The following is a 22,962-nucleotide window of genomic DNA, read 5'->3' as shown; positions in this document are numbered from 1 at the left end:
CATATAAATAGTTTCTTTACCATCATTAATTTGTAAGGGTAATAGGAGTAAATAATTGGGGTTTCTAGAACATTTATTCCAATTTCCAAATATAAGAAGATAACTATAATTACTAATTAGGAGCACCTAAAAATCCATACTGAAAATAGAAAATGCTTATAAACAAAGAATATATAACATGAGAGTCTAAATCTGCAGGAGGTTAGGTGTTGAAACCACAATTACACTTCACTTTCCCTACAATAATTCGAATCACTACTCTCAGGTCAAATCCAAAAATTTATCTACAGAAGAACATATACACACGTCACACGTGGCATTTCCACATGGAGTTGCAATAGTTTATTTGTAGTAAAAATGAGATTTTGACCAGTCAAAGAAACTGAATAGTTGAGTGTATCATAACTGTAATCAACAGTCTCTATGATTCTATCTATGGTTTAAACTTTAAAAGAAGTTGCATATAACGAAAACAAATTAAAGACTAATTAATGGTAACTCGTTTTATCAAAACGGTCACAAATTGTTCGGCAATAAGATAACTGAAAATTAAATAAGGTGGTTAAAAACGAGGTAGGGTCTCAATAGAATATATGAAGCTGGCGGTTGAAACAGTATTTACTTTAGCCACAATTACAACTATATAGCATAAGTTACAATAATTGGTGATGGATCTCTTTAAAATGTACACATTTATATAATATTGCCCACCTACTTAAAAGCCATATATACTAAGATTTAATATTGAAGATATCCACATTTTTTCAAAATGTTAAAATTACTTCTCTACACATAAAAGTTATTCATAATGTCAAAAAAAAAAAAAAAAAAGTTATTCATAATGAATGGTGGTGGAGTTGAAACTAAATGAAAAAAAAAAAGGTAGTGTCGACCGAGAAATATTAATAAGAAAACACAGGGGATTTATATGTCACATGAGAAGATATATAGTTACAGGCCGGTTTTTAGTTAGTAGATAAATTATTCCGTCGAAGTATAAACTTGTTGGTAACTTCTTCCATTGCATTCTTTGCAAATATGGTAGACTATTATTTGAAAAATTAAGAGGATGAAAATCTAACAAATATGTATTTGAAAGTTTTAGTGAGATATGGCCATCCGATGTTTTTCAAATGTTCGATGTAAATACAATACACAATTTTTTCCGACATTTTTAGATGTCCGATGTAAATAAAATAAAAATACATCTTTTGTTTTGTTTAGGGCCGGGTTTCATTTTTTAAAAACCATAAAGTTTGAAGTATGAATATCATAATTTTTAAGAACACACTTAATTTACATATTGTTAAATAAAAGCCAACTTAAAAAGAAGTCCAACCAATCTTGCTTTTATAAAAAGGCTTATAATATAAATAATCTATAAAAAAAAGCTTAAATACTTGGAAAAATCTTGAGTATGTCAATAAACATACTGCTCAAATAATGTATTAGATTTTTAGTCCACCCTCATATTTCAGAAAAGTAATTTGCTTTCCAAGGACTTCTTACTTTATAATAGTCATTTGTAGAGGCTCTTAAATGAAAAGGCTTAATATTTTTTTCATTCCTAACTTCAAAACATAATTTGCTTTTGATGAGTTTTTAGAGGCTGATGTGGGAGTCAGACCCTCTTTTGCTTGGAAGAGTATTATTCATGGTAGAGAGTTGTTGATCAAAGGTTTAAGAAAAGAAGTGGGCAGTGGTAAGTCCCTAAGTGTGTGGATGGATTCATGGGTTTATGATAATGGTCCGAGGATTCCCTTGATTAAGCATTTCACTGTCAATTTGGATTTAAAAGTGAGTGATCTAATTGATCATAGTGCTAGAAAGTGGGACAGTGTTTTGCTTGATGATCTATTTTACCCGCTGGATATTGAGATCATAACAAGGCGCAAACCTATGGTAAATATGGATGATTTTTGGTGTTGGATCCATACAAAAACAGGGGAATATTCTGTGAAGTCTGGGTATTGGTTAGCTTACCAAATCAACAAACCGGAGGTAATCAGACTTGCATAGGTCCAACCTTCGACTAATGTGTTAAAGGAGTTGATTTGGGCTAGTAAAACTTCTCCTAAAATCAAGTTATTTCTGTGGAGAGCTTTAAGTGCTGCTCTTCTCGTGGCTGATCAAATAAGACATACGGATATGATGGCTGACCCAATCTGTCAAACTTGTGGAGAAGAAGGAGAATCTATCAATCATGTATTGTTTACTTGTGCTGCTGCTCGACAGGTATGGGCTCTGTCTGGTGTCCCCTTGCCTCAGAATGGTTTCAGCGGTCTTTCTATTTTTGCTAATTTCCAGTTCCTCTTTTCCACAAAGAAGGATTCACGAGTACCTGTACAGGTGAGAACTGTATTTCCTTGGGTGCTCTGGAGATTATGGAAAAATAGAAACAAGTTATGCTTTGAAGGGTCTAGATTCTGTTTAATGGATTCAATGATTAAGATAAGAGAAGATGCTGAGGAATGGTTTGTCTCTCAGACTCAGCCTATTGAGGAGGCCTTTGATGATTCTGTGCAGGTGGACAGGTCTGTTCTGAAATGGGAACCCCCACCCTTGAATTGGGTTAAGTGTAACATAGGTGCTGCTTGGTCTAATAAAAAGCAGATTGGTGGGTGTTCTTGGGTGGTCAGAGATGCAACTGGTAAAGTTTTGTTGCACAGTAGGAGAGCTTTTGGTGGTGTGCATAATAGAAAGGAGGTGTAGTTTCAAAGTATCGTTTGGGCTATGGATTCTATGGATAGTCATAAGTTGAACATAGTGATTTTTGCGTCTGAAGGTAGTGATTTGGTAAGTGTTTTTCACAGACCTAAGGCTTGGCCTTCTTTCAGTTATCAAGTGTCGGAATTTCATCATTTGTTTGATAAGATTGTGGAGTGGAGATTGATGGAGGAAAAAGCTTCAGCAAAAAGAGGAGCCTCTCTCATTGCTCAAAGTATTGTTCGCGAGGAAAGATTACAATCTTATGTGGCAGTAGGTCATCCTCTTTGGTTCAACGCGTTTTTGAGGAGGAGAGATTTTCATCTTAAGGGCTGATGTGGTTCCTTGAATGTCTCTGTACCTATTGTTCTTGGTGTTTTTTTGGTTTTGATGAATGGTATATCTTCTCTTTACCATTCTTATTCACTAGCCTGATTCTTTTGTAAAGGTTCAGTGATGGTATTTTGTATACCCCTCTTAATTTATATATAATCTTCCCAGTGAAAAAAAAAAAAAACTTCAAAACATAATTTGATAAGTGTTAGTGTGTTACTATAAAAATCTAAACAAAAACTGAGTCGAAGTTTACTAAGCCCTTAATGATTTCTGTGCTACAATAATATATATCTACATAGTGATAAGCAAGCCCAAACCAGCCCAATTTAAGACCAATCGAGCCAACCAAAGTCCATGTGAAATTCCGAGATTGGTTACGTGAATTCTAATTTGCAATAATAAAAAGAATAAGAATTGCATGTACAGATTTTAACGGCCAAGGCATTTATAATGGAAACACGCAAAGAAACCCAAATTTGCTTTACGAGAGATCCTTGGCATCAGATAAAGATTGTTTCGTTGTTCAAAAAACAGGGAAAAATATCTAAATCAATATGAATATAAACTTTTAGATTGGTTTAATTTTTGATTTAAACATTTATCATATATATTTGCTAAGATTTACTTTCTTGCTGATCTAATTTAACTCATTTGCACAAAAAAAAAAAAAAAAAAAGCTGATCTAATTTAACTCATACGTTATCCTTTTATTGTTCAACCTAAACCTTATCAAATAAGCTCAAAAAGACAAGACTTCTCCGCTCATTTCTCATAATCCAGAGATGTGTCCTATAAAATAATCACTCAAATTTCGTTATTTCAAGCAAGCAAATATAAATATTTGAATCAATTAAAAAACAAAACGTGTGTCCATTTTATAACAATTATCATTTGATTTTCAACATTTAATACGTACTAAAAACCAAAGAATATTCAACCTAACCCTCATCAAATAAACTCAATAAGACAAGAAAACTTTTCCTTTCATTTCTCATAATCCAGAGATGTGTCCTAAAATATAATCACTCATATTTCGTTATTTCAAACAATATAAATATTTGAATCAATTAAAAAACAAACATATGTTTATTTTATACTCCCTCCGTTTTCGAATAGTTGTCGTTTTAGAACTTTTTTTTGTTTTAAATTAGTTGTCGTTTTAAGGTAATAATGTAATTTATGCTAATAACTACTCAAATTACCCTCATTTTATTGAACACAAATTATTTGTAAATAATTACTTGTCATTTTTATGAGGTTAATATAGTCATTGTATACCTTTTCTTAATTTATCAAAATACAGTTAAAACGACAACTTTTAAAAAACAGAAGGAGTAACAATTATCATTTGATTTTCAACATTTAATAGGTACTAAAAAACAAAGAATAGTATTCAACCTAACCCTTATCAAATAAACTCAAAAAGACAAGACGACTTTTCCGTTCATTTCTCATAATCCAAAGATGTGTTCTAAGAATAGTAACTGAAAACGTCAAGTATCCACGTGGAACTCATCTAGCAGTGAAAAAGCCACGTGGCACTATCCACGAAATCCTCTCCGGAGTAAATAAGCCGGTAAAAGAGGAGACTTCTTTTGCTCTTCACTTAAGTCCTAAACCCTATAAATAAATCACTTTCAAACCCAAAACCAAATCAGATCATAAAGAACCAAAAACAAAAGCCAAAACATTTTTAGACATGGCAATCACAAAAGAGAGAAGAAGCTTGTTGGTTTCAATGGTGATCGTAGTCTTCTTCTTCAACTTTCACCATCTTCAAGTCATGAGTTGTCCAGATCCGGCAACGACCAACTGTACGGATCAGGACAGGAAATTATTGGAGTTTCCATTGAATTTAGAGTACCTTGAAGCTGAGTTTTTCTTGTTCGGAGCATTAGGGTTTGGTCTTGATAAAGTCGCACCAAATCTAACAATGGGAGGGCCAAGTCCTATTGGAGCTCAGAAAGCTAATCTTGATCCTTTGACAAGAGATATTATTTTGCAGTTTGCTTGGCAAGAGGTTGGCCACTTGAGGTAAAATGTTTCTTTTAATTCATATATAGTACGTATAGTTTAGATAGAATTTTAATTATACCTCGCTTGGAGTAATGGATTAGTGTCATCTAAGAAAAATATACGAAATTTACTTTCATTATTATATAGTTAGACTAGGAAACTTGCTTTTCTTTAATTTATTTTTGTTGGCTTGGAGAAGTAATTTGTCTCTAAGACGATATGTTTTAATATATTATTTACAACCAAAAAACGTGAAGGATATTTGTCACATTTGTACATCGCAAAATTTAAACTGTTTAAAATCCATCCAAAATTAAAATTAAATGATTGGTTTGGTATTTGGTGTATTATTATATTTAACCAGAAAATATATTCTAGTCTTGTTCAATGATCGTTTCTCATAAATTGCTTTTTATGTCGTTGCTTTGAGATACTTTAATTTGATTTTCTTAGGTATATCGCATTAACATATTTTTTATAAAATAAAGATAGGGCAATTCCTATATAGTACGTATAGTTTAGATCGTGCTGTGCTTATATTACCTCTCTAGGAATTATTTATGGATTAGTGTTTAAGAAAAATATACGAAATTTGTTTTCCTTATTATATAGTTAGACTAGGAAACTTGTTTTAATCTTTTTTTTGTTGGCTTGGAGAAGTAATTTGTCTCTAAGACGAAATGTCTTATTATATTATTTATGACCGAAAAACGTGAAGGATTTTGTCACAAGTGTACATCGCAAAATTAAAACTGTCAAAAATCCATCCAATTAAAATTAAATGATTGGTTTGTTCTTTGGTGTATTATTAACTTTAACCAGAAAATATCTTCTGGCCTTTTTCATGAACAAATGATCGTTCCTTATTATAAACCGCTATTTATGGGTATTAACGTACCACTTACCGAGTAAAATGTCGTAGCTTTGAGATTCTTTAATTTGATTTTCTTATGTATATCGCATTAAACATAATTTTCAAAAAAAATAATGATAGGGCAATCAAGAAAACGGTGAAAGGATTTGCAAGGCCACAACTTGATTTGAGTAAAAAAGCATTTGCGAAAGTGATGGATAAAGCCTTTGGAGTAAAATTTGTGCCACCATTCAATCCTTATGCCAATTCTTACAATTACCTCATTGCTTCTTATTTGGTACCTTATGTTGGTCTCACTGGTTACGTTGGGGCAAACCCTAAACTCCAATGTCCAGCCTCAAGAAAGGTAACAAATCTAACATATATATTCTTTAACATATAACTACAGATTAAGATTTTATGTATAATTCAAAATTCCATTTCAAAAGGATGTAGTCTCAATTTTGTAGGGTGAAAATATCATAAAATACACACTCTTTACGAGTTTATGTCTAAAACTTCACCTAATTACAAAGAAAAGTTTGATATATTTTAAAATGATATATTAGAAAAGTAAACTAATTTAAACAAGCTATACAAGAGAGAAAAGTTTGTTCTCAATTGATATTCTGTTTTTTTGAATATCCCCATTACATGATATTATCCAAACATTTTTGCAGTTAGTAGCAGGACTTTTGGGAGTAGAATCGGGTCAAGATGCGGTAATAAGAGGAATGTTATACGCTCGGGCGGCACACATAGTCTATCCTTATGGTGTCACGGTCGCGGCTTTCACGGATAAGATTTCTGATCTAAGGAACAAGTTGGGAAAAGCGGGAGTGAAAGATGAGGGATTGGTCGTACCTAAATTCATGGGTGCAGAAGGACAAGTGATTGGGAATGTATTGGTCGGTAATGAGTTCTCGCTTTCGTTTGATAGAACACCTGAGGAGATTCTACGGATTGTGTATGGGAGTGGAAATGAAAGCGTTCCCGGTGGATTTTACCCGAAAGGAGCTGATGGAGAAATCGCTAAGTCTTATTTGGTTACTGTTGGGAGTGAGTGAGGTTTAGTTTTGCTTTGCGTTTAATTTCCTTTGTAGATCTTAGGTTTTTGGTTTTATAGGAGATAAAGAAAATAATTGTCGTATTACTGTAATAAATGTTGTGAGAGTGACATTTCCATAATCGATAAAAAAGTTTGAAAATGTGTGAAAATTTTACAATTGTTTTCTTTCGCCTATATTATGAAAGAATGTTATTACTTAGGCAACATATAGTGACCAAAAAAAAAAAAAAAAAAAAAAAAAAAAAAAAAAAAAAAAAAAAACATATAGTGACCATGAACACAATCCGGTAACCAATGAGGTAGCGTGAGGAGAATTGTTGAACAACAATGAATAACATTGAAGGAGAACAGTAGAAAGAAACTTGACAAAAAAATAAAAATGAAAAACAGTAAAAAGCAACACCTACCCATCTCCATTTTTATTTCCAAAATAGAGGGTAGAGTTAGATTTGTTCCAATCCATCTCCATTTCTAACTCCAATATGGAGATCTCCATTTTTTTCTCCATATTTAAAGATTTTTATTTTTAATTTACACTAAAATATGAAGATCTCTATTTTCAACTCCAAAATGGAGTAGGGTTGGAGCAAAACCCAACTCTAAAATGGAGAAATATATAGGTTGGAGATAGTTTTAGCAGTGCTAAACCTTGTAATTAAGGTATTAAACTATATCCTATCAAGAAGTATAGGTACGAGTAAATTTATATATAATGTACTTTTAAAATGTGGTCATTTGAGAAAATAGGACATGTAATTAGGTTGATAACTAAAAATGTTTTGTTTTATTTGCAAAAACCCCTTAATTGAGATGCTGAGTCTCTTGTTCGCAGCACTAGGGTTTGGTCTTGATAAAGTCGCACCAAATCTAACTCTGGGAGGGTCAAGTCCTCTTCGAGCTCAGAAAGCTATTCTGATCCTTTGACGGGACAAGAAGTAATATTTTCAGTTTGCTAGGCACTTGAGGTGAAATGTTTCTTTTCAATCTTATGTAGAGTATTTAGTTTAGAGTTGTACATTATTATCTGTGAGTAGGGGTGTCAAAATGGGTCAAGATTCATTAAACGACCAATCGGGATTAGCCATCTCTTTAATTAACATTTTTGAAATTCTAATATTTTCTATTATTTAGTTTTTTGTAAAATGGAAAAAATCAGCATATGGAAATTAGAGAAATATTTGAAAATATGGAAATTCTTTTAAATATTTTGTCATAAAAAACATAATATAAAATTATCAAAATTTCAAGTTTTTTTTAAGTTTATTATATTTATAAACAAAAATACCCATTTATTATTAGCCTCACTAAATTTATAATAAGTACTTCATCTTTAATAACAATAGCCGTTTATTCACGATAGCTATCTCGATGAATGATATTTTTAAGATTTATGAACTTTATATTAAAATTATTTATAGATAAGAGAAAATATGATAATATATTGAAGCAAGATGTATATAAATTTGTTATTATAATACATAAAATAATTCATATTAGTCGAACAAATTTTATTATATTGTCATATTTTATAAACGACCAAATTATAATTAGACATCCCATTAATTGACATTTTGTGACATTACTTTAATTGAGATTTTTAAATTATAATATTTTATATATTAAAATATTTATGAAAAAAGGAAAAAATATATATATATAATAGAAATGTAAACTTTTGAAAAACAACATACGGAAATATGAAAAGCAATATAAAAATGTTAATTTTAGAAAAATAATATTTGGAATACATTAAACTTATATTTTTATTTTTTTAGTCTTCTTATTTTCCAACAAAAAATATATATTCGATAAACCCTAGATTTTTTAATATAAACAATAACCGAAGGCATCCCATTCTATGATAAGTTTTTAAGTTGTAAATTTTGAGTCGTCAGTAACAGTAAGTGTTGGTTACTACTCTTAATGGCGCCTCTTTATATTTTTTATCGCTTTTGCAACTGTAGACACTTCTCTCTCCGTCGGGCTGTTTCTACTTTATATCTCCCGATGAGCCGTAAAACATGTGTGTGTTTGATGTTATAGATGATTTGATGTTGTTTGCATAAAATTTTTGGGTCTGAAGAAAAAGGATCGAGGACAAGCATCATTGGTCGATGTTTGTACTCTTTCATATCGATTATGAATCGTAAGACCTTGATTTGATGTTGTTTGAGATAAAACTTTGGGTTTAAAGAAGAATCGATGACAAGCACACATGTTTTATTAGCTACACATGTGGCCATGTTCATGTTACTTCCTCCGCAAGTAACTTGCAGTTTTGTGGTATTAATGATTTTGGTTTGAAAAGTTTCTATACGACTGGATCTTAAATCGAGTATACGTGTGAAAATATCAATAATTGAGTGTAGGAGGTGGCTAAGCTGATCTTGAATTGCACAAATCTTATGAGAAAATAGGCAATTATTATGGTCTTGGAGGTTGCAGGAGGCTTGCTGGGAAACAAGTTGTGTGGTACTTTAAAACAAGTTATTGTGAATAGTTATTCAATGGTTCTGATGAATGCATCATCAATTGCTTGTGTCCGAGAAGTGTTACATGCTAATAAATCTAGGGAAATGGTGGTAGCGGTGGGAGTTGAGGAACATACATGTAAGACCGTGCAAGGAAGCTCTCTTGGAAAAGATGTTTTGGTCAATATAGTGATAATTGTGTACGTTAAACTGTAAGTGGATGCAGATATGGCTATTGAGGTAACTTCTTGCATAGTTTTTTTTTTAAAACTTAGGTTGTATATACTTCAGTTGGATGATAAAACTAACCAGTCAAAACTCAAAAGGTATGAAGACTTGTGTTGAAATTGTGGGAAAAATTGTTATTTTGGAGTACTAATTTCAATCAAAATCGGGAATTACCGAGAAGTTAGAAAGATAATAAATTTAATTAATGAGAGTTTCCTTGCATTATGAACAATTGATGTCATAATTCAGGTAATAAAGGGCTTGATTTTTATGTAAAAATGAAGGAGAAAGAGAGAGAGGCGCGGTTGACACCATAAGACAAACTTGGATTATCAAACATGGAAAAAGAAAAGTGAGAAAACACTTATGACGTGACCTCTTTATGGCAACGTTTAGTTCATCTGTAGCTTAAACTTGACGGCGAGGTGTCTTGTATTACTGTCTTGAGTTTGAATAGTGGGATATTGATTTAAATGGTTTTTTTGTGTATATTGTATCTTAGCGTCTTCAACCTATTTGAGAAGATTTCTTTTAAAGTTTCAAATCTGAGCAGCCATGTGAAGACAACAAACGAACATCCAAACGTACCCAAAATAATCTAAAATTTGGTAGGAGTATCTTGGAGACGTAGAACTAAGTTTGGGTAGAAAGACATTGAATTTCGAGTTTAGAAGGTAAAATAAACGACGTTGTTTCGGGTAGTTAGTTCATAGGCTTATAGAGATTTGTTTGGTTAAGGTTAGTAAGTTTAAATTTTTTGCTCCGTTTTTAACCACATAATAACGAATGTTTTACATAGAAGAAAATGGAGAGGATTAGGAAAAAAGTGAGGAAGGCAACGAGGAAGAGAAAGAGGAAGAAGAAGATTCTAACGAAGAAGCGGAAACGGACGGTGAAAGTAACGATGATAAGAGCCATGAAAAGTTGACAATGAAGATGACGAGAAGGAATATGAAAAGTAAGAAACGATGTATGTGAAGAAAAATACGAAGACATAGGTGTTGGCAGCCAATTGACTATTAGAATGTAAGATTGATTCATGATTCTTTTGATCAGATTTGATTCTTAAACACTATTGGCTTTTATAAATTTTAAGATGGTGTATTTGGAACAAAAAATTTTCTTTAATAGTAATTTAAAACTATCATCGTATATAATTTTTACCGAAATATATCAAATAAATCCATGCGTAGCGTGGATTCAAAACCTAGTTAATAAGTAAAAAAGACATATATCCGCACACAAAAAGTGTGGCAGGAATCTATATGATCATATTCAAATGTGAACATGACTTTTTATATCCATATAATAGTCAAGGCAACAACAAAAAGCAAATCATTGAATATCAAAAAAAAGAAAAAAAATTAAAAGCAAATCATATCATATGTGACTAGCTTGGAGTATTCGTGTTACGGTGTTAGGTTACAAACTTTTTTGTATAATTCCAACCAAGCATGTACACTAACTTCTACGTTCTTGAGTTTTCGTTAGGGCTGACTGGTTTAAACGCAGCGGTTGCGGTTGCAGAAGTTTGCGGAAGTGGGCGGTTACGGTTTTAAGCGTTACCAAGCGTTTTGAACGACTGGTTTAGCGTTTGAAAATGGATGCGTTTGCGGGAGTTTTATGACTGGTAAACCAGCGAATACGGTAGCAGTTAAATAAAAAAATGACCCAAAAAATAAAAAATATTACAAAAAAAAAGAAATAAAAACACCAATATGTTATTATGATAATATTAGAAAAATTAAACATGCTTAATAATTAAAACCATAAATAAAGAACTAAATAATTATTCAAAAATAAATAAATTTTGTAATAAGATAGTACTTAGTACTTTATATAGAATTAATATATTTTATAATAATTATAAGTAAACGTTTGATTTTTTTTTTTTAAATCCAACCGATACCGCCCGCAACCGCAAACGCTTGCGGGAAGAAGCTTCTGAAATTCAGCGATTTCGAGCGGTTTATATGATTGGTACTAATCGCTAACAACCGCAATCGACCGCTAGCAACTGCTAGGAGTACCAATCAAGCCCTTAGTAGTAGGTCTGGGCGTTTGGTTCTTTGGTTCCATTCGGTTCGGTTCTTTCTAAGGGAATCGAACAAATTTCGGCTCCGTTCGATTCGGTTACTTGTCGGTTTGGTTCGGTTCAGATAATTAGAAAAAGAACCGTTCTAATGGATATCCGATATTTATTAGAAGCTTTCATGTTAAGGTTTCCCATTTTTTTGTTTTGGATTTTCAAGTTCTGACCTACTTAAAACAGATATAGATCGGTTTGATTTGATTTCAAAAACTCCAAGCAAAAGTAAATAAAACAAGATTAGAGTTTACAAATATACTCTAAATTAGAAGAGAAACAGAAACGTAAAAGAAAGCTCTAAAGAAAAAAGCATTAGAGACTAGGTAAGTAAATTGTTGGAGAAACATTCATTGGTTATTGACTCACTAAATAAAAGTAAAAGAAGAAACAGCAATGCATAAAATAAAATAAAAGAGTCCTACTTAAAAAACTTAAAACTACTACTTGTTGCTGCATAATAAACTTACATGAACCCCAACCAATGATTCAAATCTCACAACACCAAATTTTTATAAAAACATAAAAGCTCTCTGGTCTCATTGTGTTGTTGTCAGATCCGACAACTACCTCTTTGGAGGTCTGTCATCATCTTCATCACCACTATTCTCTTCATCTTCTTCAGGAGCTCTCTTCCGCTTCGGTGGAGCCTCTGATTTCCCAGCACCACCCGAGTTATCGTTCTCATCGTCTTCTCCTTCATCAATATCCTCTTCCACACCATTCTCTTCCGGCTCAAAATCACTTGCATCCTCCTCATCCTCAGCTCTACCAACTGGCCTCACTAAGTACTCTGTCCCAAGATCCCCCTACACAATCCCAAACAACAAAACCAAACATAACCATCTCAGTTTCAAAGTTTCAGTAATCAAAACAACAGAGTCAAAGAAAACTATGACAACACTTTTCAGATAAGGACCACAAAGGTATAAACTTTGAAAGTAGAACATGGGAACACACACAATCTAAACACTCTCTAATCTAATTTGGTTCACTCAAAGAAACAAAACAGAGACTTAACCAAAACCCACTTGTTTATTTAGGGGAAGAAAGTATAAACCCTAAATTTGAGACAAAACAGAACAATTTCTAGTTACAGTAAGAATAAATTTCCAGAAAAGTTCATAGATTCTGTTCAGGTTAAACAGATCCAGTCATTCTTTAGCAAAGATTCAGACTTATACTAACATTACCAGTGGAATTTAAACCTAATTGAGACACATGAAACCCTAGATCTACAAACTCAGAGACTAAACCCTAATTTAAGTGAACAATTCAACCAAAAATTGAAACAAAAATTGATAAATTCAGAATTTTTCTTTTACCTCATCTTCAGCATCCTCATCATCATCATCATCGTCGTCATCATCATCATCTCCATCATCATCATCGTCATCACCGTTTCCATCTTCATCACCTTCTTCATCTTCATCTTCCGCTGATTGTACAGGAGGACCACCTAAAGACTGCAAAACCTGAACATCATCATCATCATCGTCTTCTTCTTCTTCCTCATCATCATCATCATCTCCTTCACTTCCATCATCATCATCTTCGTCGCTACCTTCTTCACCTACGTCTTTAACTTGTTCTTCATCACTATCGTCGTCGCTTAAAACTTGAATCTCAGGTTCTTCTTTGAAGTTCTTATCATCATCATCAACGCCAGTCATGGTTCTCGAAAAGCAAAAGTGTAAAGATTTTCCCGAGAAAGTTTTCGATTTTCCTGGAGAATTTTTAGAGAAGAGAGAAGGGTTAGAGAAGTTCGACTATTGAGCTGAAGCAGTACCGTCTTTGAGATTAGATCTGAACCGTTGAATCTTAAATTGACGAGGATAGGTGACGTGGCGTTAGATCGGACGGTTTAGATGATAGAACAATGTGGTTTTGATGAATAAGGGTTAAAAGATGCCGCAAGCTCCACAGCGGCGGGCCAAACCTGAATAATAATAATTAAATATTAAAATATTATTTGTCCATTTTTTGTTTTTTATGTGAATCACACGTGCGGCTTGTGCGAATAATTAAAACCGTTCCAGTTTTTGTTTTTTTTTTTAATTCGATTTTCTTATCGAATATTCTAGTTTCTAAATATGAGACCCAATATGCTTTTATTAAGGCCCAATAGATCGTAAATTCGTTATATAGTTCAATATCGACCCAATAAGCTATTGTTAGGCTTTTTGTGTATTAAATGAGTTGCCAGAAAAAAGGAATAACTGTTAAATAACACGACAACACAACTATATATATATATATATATATATATTAATATGTGAGGTAATGTTATATATTGTGTTAGAGAGAGAGATTTTTGGTGACTAGAGAGAGAGTAACAAGAGTATATATGAAGCTTTTTATTCCACGTTCTCTACAACTTTGATTACACATATTTATAGTAAAGTTTACAAGATTAGAGGTTGACACATGAATAATGATGAGGTTATAACCTCTTAATATAGAGAAGACATGTGTATGGTGATGGGGATTTGTCTTACAAAGACAAGTGTGATGATGATTAATCATACTTCACAATACTCCCCCTTGATTAGTCATCATTATTGTCGTATTACGTATTGCCTCATTAAAAACCTTATCATGGAAAAACCCTGTGGGATAAAAACTATGATAAGGGAAAAAGAGTACAATAACGTAATCTCACCTAGAAAATAGATGTCATCTTTTCTTCATAATTCTCGTAGACTACGCATCCCAATGTTATGAATATGCTTTCTGAAGGTTGAAGTGGGAAGCGCTTTTGTAAACAGGTCTGCTGCGTTGTCACTTGAGCGGATATATTGGATATCAACTTCTTTGTTTTTCTCGAGTTCTTGAGTGTAGGAGAAATACCTTGGAGGGATATGCTTCGTTATGTCGCTTTTGATATAACCTTCTTTAATTTGGGCGACGCATGCAGCATTGTCTTCGAATAATGTTGTCGGCTCTTTACTAGAGGCTATTCCACTTGCTTCTTGTATGTGGTTGGTCATAGATCTAAGCCACATACATTCTCTGCAGGCTTCATGAAGCGCAATCATTTCTGCATGGTTTGAAGAGGTGGCGACCAAAGTCTATTTCTGAGAACGCCACGAGATTGCAGTTCCTCCGATTGTGAAAACGTATCCAGTTTGGGACCGAGATTTATGCGGATCCAATAAATATCCTGCATCTGCAAAACCAACTAGACCAAACGCAGAGTTTCTAGGATAGAATAATCATAGGTCAATCGTACCTTGAAGATAGCGAAAGATGTGTTTTATCCCATTCCAATGTCTGTGGGTAGGAGATGAGTTGTATCTCGCAAGTAGATTAATGGCAAATGCAATATCTGGTCGAGTGCAATTTGCAAGATACATAAGTCCACCGATAGCACTCATGTAAGGTACTTCGGGACCAAGTATTTCTTCGTTATCTTCACAAGGTCTGAATGGATCATTATCAACATTCAGAGATCTATTGACCATTGGAGTACTCAAAGGATGCGCTTTGCTTAATGATCCTTTTGGTATAGTTTGATTGATGTACAAATATTCCGTCTTGGAAATGCTCTATTTGGAGTCCGAGACAAAATTTTGTCTTTCCAAGATCTTTCATTTCGAACTCTTCTTTCATATGAGTTCTTGCAACATCAATCTCCTTTTGAGTTCCAATTATGTTTAGGTCATCAACATATACAGCAATGATCACAAATCCCGATGGAGATTTCTTAATAAAGACGCAAGGGCATATTTCATTATTAACATACCCTTTCTTTAATAAATAATCGCTTAAACGGTTATACCACATGCGTCCGGATTGTTTTAATCCGTAAAGTGATCGCTGTAATTTGACCGCACATATTTCATTAGACTTTGAGTCTAATGCCTCAGGAACTTTAAATCCTTCTGGGATTTTCATATAAATATCATTTTCCAATGATCCGTATAAATATGTTGTCACTACATCCATAAGGTACATTTCTAAATTCTTAGAGGCCGCTAGGCTCATTAAGTACCTGAATGTAATTGCATCCATGACCGGAGAATATGTTTCTTCATAATCAATTCCAGGTCTTTGAGAAAAATCTTGTGCAACAAGTCGGGCTTTATATCGTGTGATTTCATCTTTCTCATTTCTTTTTCGCACAAATACCCACTTGCACCCAACAGGTTTTACATCTTTAGATGTAGTGACGAGAGGTCCAAAGACATCTCTTTTATTGAGGAAGAGCAACTCATTTTGCATTGCAGTTTTCCATTTCTTCCAATCAGGCCTTTGTTGGCATTCTGATACGGACCTTGGATCAGGATCGTCATATCCATGATCGATCTCTTTAGATACAGAAAAAGAGAATATTCCATCATCATCATCGATTTCATCTCTAACCCATAATTTTCCATCTTGGGCATAGTTAATGGAAATCTCATATTTTTCTATATCGTCCTGAGGATTTTTCTCTTTATTAGGTTCTTCTTGAACCTTTTCATTTTTATCTCCCATTTTCTTTTTCTTTCGGGGATTTTTATTTTTAGAGCCCATTGGCCCTCCCGCGTTTCAGTTGAACCTTAGGTTCATTAGTTTTGTTCCCATCGAATTCCACTTTAGGAATTTCAACTCTTGATGGGACATTTGCAGCGGGAATGTATGACTTTGTCACCCTTTTTGTATCTGTAAACGCAACTGGTAATTGATTTGCCAAATTTTGTAAATGTACAATTTTCTGAACTTTCAGCTCACGTTGATTTGTAGGGGGATCAAGATATACCAAAGATGGTGTAGACCATGTAATATCTTTTGGAACTTGTTTAATTCCTCCCCCTAACGCTGGAAATTCATCTTCATTGAAATGGCAATCGGCAAAACGTGCCGTAAACATATCACCAGTTTGCGGTTCAAGATACCGAATTATACTCGGTGATGCATAACCGATGTATATTCCCAATCTCCGTTGTGGCCCCATTTTTGTTCTTTGTGGTGGGGCTATAGGAACATAAACCGCACACCCAAAAACACGGAGATGGGCCACGTTTGGCTCTTGACCAGACGTTAATTGTAAAGGGGAATATTTATTATATGCGTTTGGTCGTATCTGGACTAACGCCGCAGCATGCAATATAGCATGACCCCATATAGAAATTGGGAGCTTTGTTCTCAATATTAACGGTCTAGCAATGAGTTGTAACCGTTTAATTAAAGATTCAGCCATGCCATTTTGAGTATGAACATGAGGGACTGGATGCTCAACATCGATTCCCATTGACATACAATAGTCATTAAAGGCTTGTGAAGTGAATTCACCAGCGTTATCAAGCCTGACTTTCTTTATGGCGTAATCAAGAAATTGTGCTTTCAACCTGATTATTTGGGAAATGAATTTCGCGAAAGCCGTATTTCGTGTTGTCAGTAGACACACATGTGACCATCTACTGGATGCGTCAATCATTACCATAAAGTAACGAAACGGCCCACACGAAGGGTGGATAGGTCCACATATATCGCCATGTATTCTCTCTAAGAATAATGGAGATTCATTCCCAATTTTGCTTGGCGATGGCCGAATTATGAGTTTTCCTTGAGAACATGCATCGCATGAAAACTCATTAGATTGAAAAATCTTTTGGTTTTTCAATGGATGACCACTAGAATTTTGTACAATTTTTCGCATCATGACTGAACCAGGATGTCCAAGTCTTTCATGCCAAATCTTAAATGTACTAGTAAACTTTGAGTTTCCAGTAACATATGATGCGAACATATTTATTTTTGTGCAATATAATCTAGAGGATAACATTGGCAATTCTTCTAGTATATGTTTCCCATCGGATGTAATACAAAGATATTCAACGCTGTTCTTATTCATAGTCTCTATATGATATCCATTTCTTCGGATATCTTTGAAACTTATTAAGTTTCTATGAGACATAGGGGAATATAATGCATCAATTTCAAATTTCGTTCCCCTTGGCATTAAAAAAATGGCTTTTCCAGAGCCCATAATTATCTTTGCATTACCAGATATGGTATTCACGCTTCCAACGGAGTTCTTTATTTTGAGAGAGGAGAAATATTTTTTATCTTTACGTATCGTGTGCGTCGTAGCACTGTCTGCCAGACATATATCTCCATCCTCAATCTCAAAATTTGACATTTTCTGAGATAAAGCATTTATAAAATATGCATTAATAAAATAACATAAAGACTTACAAAAAAAACTTTATTGTATATTACAAAGAAACCATTATTCAAAAAGACTTTTAAAACAAACAAAAAGTGCATTAAAACCGTAAAATACATAAAATACTAGTACAACCATATCATGTCATAACGATCTTATTAGCCTGATTTCCCGTTTTCATGATCAACGAGAAAATCTGCGATATCAAGATGAGTTTCATCATTAAGGCCATGGAACGAAGGTCCTGCTTCATCAGAGATGAGATTGGTCTCAACATCTCTTTCTTTTGCTTTTTGAGATGCTTGATACAGATCGGCCAAATGTTTTGGTATACGACAGGTCTGGTACCAATGTCCTTTCATGCCACATCTGTAACAAGTACTTTCATCTTGTTTCTTCAAAGTGCGACCAGCGTCACTTACTTGAAGATTTTTGTTTGTTTTCTTGGCGTTGGAATTATTGGGAGGGAGACCCCTTCCTTTTCCTCGTCCACGACCTCCTCCACGACCGCGACCACGGCCACGACCGCGTCCGCGTCCTCGACAATTATTATAACTGGATGAAGCAACATTCACTTCTGAAAGTGGAGCTGATCTAGTTGGACGAGTTTGATGATTCATCATCATAATTAAGTTCATTATTTTGTTCAGCAACAAGAAGGACTTGCATTAAGTCAGAATATCGAGTATATCCTCTAGCTCGATATTGTTGCTGCAGGATTACATTTGTAGGATGAAATGTTTGGAAAGTTTTCTCGATCATATCATAATCGGAAACAGTCTCTCCGCATAAAATCATCCTAGAAGTGATTCCGAACAAAGCGGAATTATATTCACTTACACTTTTGTAATCCTGAAATCGCAGATTTAGCCATTCATGTTTGGCTTTTGGTAAAATCACATATTTCTGGTGATCAAACCTATCTCTGAGAGAGACCTAGAGATCTGCGGGATTTTCTCTTGTGATGTATTCATCTTTTAAACTATCGTGGAGATGCTGACGTAAAAACATCATAGCTTTTGCCTTTTCTTCCTCTAACGTCGTTTCCGACGGATCGAGGGTTTTGAGAAGCCCATTTCCTTTCAGATACATTTTTGCATCTAATGCCCATGTCATATAATTTTTTCCAGAAACATCAAGGGCGGCGATATCAAGCTTTGCCAAATTCGACATGATAACTATAAATAATAAAGTAATTTGTTAAATATAAAATTTTTTTTTGAAAAACTTTTACAAAATCTTGTTTTAGAAATAAAGCAACATAAAATAAATTTAGAAATAACTATATACTATAAGCTATAGTAAAAGCATAAATTAAAACAATCATTTTAGGAGGCATAGCCATCCATATGATTGTACAAGAGGCATAGCTTTTCATAGGATCGAGGAGGCAGAGCCTACCATTTGATCCAAAAATATAGATCTGGACATATGATCGAGGAGGCAGAGCCTACCATTATGATCAAAGATGTAGATCTTATTATACGATCAAGGAGGCAGAGCCTACCATTATGATCGGGAAGAAAGCATAGCCTTTTACTTCGTAAATTAAATAACATATAATAACATGTATATAAATCTAAATAAATTTAACATTATTTAAATATTACCTCAAAAACGATGACGGATCTAGAGTTGCTCGTGCTAACGGATCGAGAGTCGCTCGTGCTGATAACGTGTTAAATAACACTACAACACAACTATATATATATTAATATGTGAGGTAATGTTATATTTTGTGTTAGAGAGAGAGAGAGAGAGATTTTTGGTGACTAGAGAGAGAGAGTAACAAGAGTATATATGAAGCTTTTTATTCCACGTTCTCTACAACTTTGATTACACATATTTATAGTAAAGTTTACAAGATTAGAGGTTGACACATGAATAATGATGAGGTTATAACCTCTTAATATAGAGAAGACATGTGTATGGTGATGGGGATTTGTCTTACAAAGACAAGTGTGATGATGATTAATCATACTTCACAATAATAACAAAATACAAATAGAGGTATTTTTAGTCATTCAATCTTTATTAAGGCCAAAATATGTGTGCCACACCAAAAAAAGAAAAAAAAAGGCCAAAATATGTGTTATGCCAATATAAACGTCTTGTTTGGTTAAAGATTGTGCCAAAAATACGAAACCAAGAATTATAGTGATCTCTTTATTTCCCAGGAAATGTTGAGTCTTTGATGGATTTTCAATACAAAAAAGTTGGCAAAAGAAAGCTATTTTGAATCCACCTCTAAACTCTATTTAGAATAAAATCTTCTCTAATCATATTCTCATTTCTACTCTAAAATAGAGATCTTTAAAATTTTACTCTATATTCAAATTTTTTCTAGTCTTTTTTTTTTGTCATCCAAAATTAAGTAGAGCTCAAAATAACCAATTCTGGGGAATGTTGTTTACATATGTGATATGAAGCGGTTCTGTACGAATTTTTCGTGCCAGATTATCCGCTTCTACATTAGCATTACGAGAAATTAAAGATAAAGAGAAGGATGAGAATTCTTCCTTGTCGCTCTGAAATTCCTCCAAGTACACTGAAAACGTCGGCCATTCGCTTGGAGAAGACACCATCTTCACCAGATCAGAACAGTCTGTAAGGAATGCTACCTCTTGATTATCTGCATCAATCATACACTTCATCGCCCAGAGAAGAGCCTCGGATTCTGTATGTAATGGAGATAGACTTCTACGGAGGTTGGCAGCTCCCATGGTTGGCGGATCTCCGTTTGATGATGTACAGAACCATCCTGTACCGGAGAACTTATCACTTTCTTTCTACGATCCATCCACAAAGCAACGACATCCAGAATAATTCGAATCAAGTGAAGCATCCCCCACTCGAGAACGAGTTACCAATTCCACAGTACCATTAGTTTCATGATGAAGCTCGATTTGGGCTGACTGCCACAATTGTGCTTCTTTTTCCGCTAACCGTAATACCTCTAACGGATCTTTGTCAATACTTTCAAAGATTTTTTCATTCCTTGCTTTCCAAATATACTAGATAATTCATGGAAAGGCTGAAGAATCAAATTCTGAAGGTATTTTCCAAAATAAGTGATCCAAATTCGCAAAAATAGACTCCGTTGGAAAAATTCTCATTGCCGTAGGAATCTGGGAAAGTGCCCAAACCTGTCGTGTCGGGTGGCACTGAACGAGTGTATGATTGATTGTTTCCACTGGTTCGCCACATCTGGCACAGCCTGTGTCAGTGTGTCACAATCAATTCCTCTTCTCTGCAAATTTTTCGTAACTGGTACACAACCCGTTAAGATTTGCCACAAGAAATGACGTATCCTAGGTGGACACTGCACTTGCCAAGAATGTGCTTTTAACGGTTTGATGTCTGGGCCAATCAAAGATGAATTGGTTTCTAACTTTTCTAACCTTGTGGTATGATATCCTGATTTGACTGTATATTTTCCGGATTTTGTAAAATTTCAACCCAGTGTATCTTCCTTAGTTGGCGCACCCACATGTAGGGCATTTATTAGGGCGACATCTTCTGGATCAAAGATCTCCTCTAAGAGAGCAATATTCCAAAAGTTCGACCGACTATCTATAATATTGTTAACTTTTAACAATGGGTCAACAAGTGAACCATTACTCTTTGCTGGTCTCGGGAATTGAGCTGGAATCCAGGGATCTTTCCAAACTGAGATGGATGTCCCCGATCCGACCCTTTTAATAAGTTCTTTATTAACCAGAGCTCTAGCTGAACAGATACTACGCCATCCATATGATGGGGAGTATGATTTTCTATTTTCCGAGGGATTGGATTTCCGAAAATACCGTCTTTTAAACACCTTCGCGAAAAGAGAACCTGGAACCGTAATCAACCGCCATAATTGTTTGGCTAATAGGGCTGAATTAAAATCGTCTACATCCCGAAAACCTAAACCTCCTTCCGATTTGCTATTACACAACTTGTTCCAAGCCATCCAGTGCATACCTCTGGAATCCCCAACAAATTTTTCTAGTCTATTTATCTACTTTCGAGTTATGTTAGAGAAAAGATCTCGATCTTTGTCGGCTTTGTATAACTCTAAAGTATCTAATGAATAAAATTTTCAGATAAAAAAAGAAAAGAAATATATATAATGTATATTGGAGAAAAACTTAACTCCAAAATAGAATTACTCTATTTCAAGAGAGAAAAAAATAGAGTAATGGGTTGGATATAGTTTAATACTCCCTCCGTATTTTAATAAGTGTCGTTTTAGGATTTTCTTTTTTTAAAAATTAGATGTCGTTTTCAAATTTCTATGCAAAATTTTTTACTTTTTAATGTTTTATGATATCATAAAACATTAAAAAGTAATAAATTTTGTATAGAAATTTGAAAACGACATCCAATTCAAAAAAATAAAAATTCTAAAACGACACTTATTAAAATACGGAGGGAGTAGAAGTGTTGATATGGATTAGTAGAGGTCCCTCTCATACCAATAAATTATTATGTAAAGTGATTTGCATGCAGCTTGAGTTACAATAGTTTTGTTATTAAAGATACTCTTTAATTTAAATATGCATTTTAAATGTCTGGTTAATTTTAGACTTCTATATGAACATGTTTATTGGATAAATTCGGATAATCTGCTACTTTTGCAGATATTTGTTATTGCATGGAACAGTATTTGACAAAGTTAAAATATTTTAAACTGAAGAGCATAATTCAGAAAAAGAAAAATCTCCATTTACACAACCAATTTGGCAATTCATGATTTAAAAGTTCACTCGAACTTCTATTGTCGTTTTTTTTAATCTACTTTTCTCTATGTAATATTCAAAACGCGAAGCATATTTTACATTCCCTAATAACAATATTTAATAGCTTATCCTAAAATATTGTTTTATTACCGAATATTTATTTGCTTATAAGATTCGAAAATTATATTTTTTTTCTTATGATGATTGAATTGAATTATTGGATTAGGCAATGTGTATCAACATATGAAAAAAACATGTCGTATTGAACTTATCTTTCGTCGTATGGTCCAAAAAGCCACAAAAAGAAGTAAAAGAATGT

At 33.7% G+C, this 22,962-nt stretch overlaps 2 protein-coding genes across 2 annotated transcripts; one reads left to right on the top strand and one right to left on the bottom strand.

Annotated features, from left to right (window-relative positions):
• The first annotated feature begins 4,658 nt into the window (after nucleotides 1-4,658).
• On the top strand, nucleotides 4,659-7,129 carry LOC9327465 (desiccation-related protein PCC13-62). The gene is made up of 3 exons (XM_002894041.2): nucleotides 4,659-5,076; nucleotides 6,053-6,278; nucleotides 6,592-7,129. Exons 1-3 carry the CDS (start codon nucleotides 4,742-4,744, stop codon nucleotides 6,976-6,978), a joined length of 948 nt encoding a protein of 315 aa, XP_002894087.1. The 5' UTR covers nucleotides 4,659-4,741; the 3' UTR covers nucleotides 6,979-7,129.
• Nucleotides 7,130-12,068: 4,939 nt separating this feature from the next.
• On the bottom strand, nucleotides 12,069-13,546 carry LOC9330148 (prostatic spermine-binding protein). Its single transcript, XM_021014576.1, has 2 exons — nucleotides 13,091-13,546; nucleotides 12,069-12,574 (listed from the first exon to the last, which is right to left on the bottom strand). The coding sequence occupies exons 1-2, from the start codon at nucleotides 13,436-13,438 to the stop codon at nucleotides 12,332-12,334; spliced, it is 591 nt and encodes a 196-aa protein (XP_020870235.1). The 5' UTR covers nucleotides 13,439-13,546; the 3' UTR covers nucleotides 12,069-12,331.
• Nucleotides 13,547-22,962: the final 9,416 nt, after the last annotated feature.

This window comes from Arabidopsis lyrata (assembly GCF_000004255.2).
Source record: "Arabidopsis lyrata subsp. lyrata unplaced genomic scaffold ARALYscaffold_1, whole genome shotgun sequence".
NCBI lineage: Eukaryota > Viridiplantae > Streptophyta > Magnoliopsida > Brassicales > Brassicaceae > Arabidopsis > Arabidopsis lyrata.
The sequence above is the reverse complement of the archived record's forward strand: the minus strand, read 5'-3'. Positions and strand labels throughout refer to the sequence as shown.

Coding starts and splice junctions, on each gene's coding strand:
- LOC9327465 (XM_002894041.2), top strand. CDS start 4,742: ATGGCAATCACAAAAGAGAGAAGAAGCTTGTTGGTTTCAATGGTGATC. Junction 5,077..6,052: donor CAAGAGGTTGGCCACTTGAG/GTAAAATGTTTC, acceptor AAATAATGATAG/GGCAATCAAGAAAACGGTGA. Junction 6,279..6,591: donor AATGTCCAGCCTCAAGAAAG/GTAACAAATCTA, acceptor ACATTTTTGCAG/TTAGTAGCAGGACTTTTGGG.
- LOC9330148 (XM_021014576.1), bottom strand. CDS start 13,438: ATGACTGGCGTTGATGATGATGATAAGAACTTCAAAGAAGAACCTGAG. Junction 12,575..13,090: donor ATGAGGATGCTGAAGATGAG/GTAAAAGAAAAA, acceptor GGGATTGTGTAG/GGGGATCTTGGGACAGAGTA.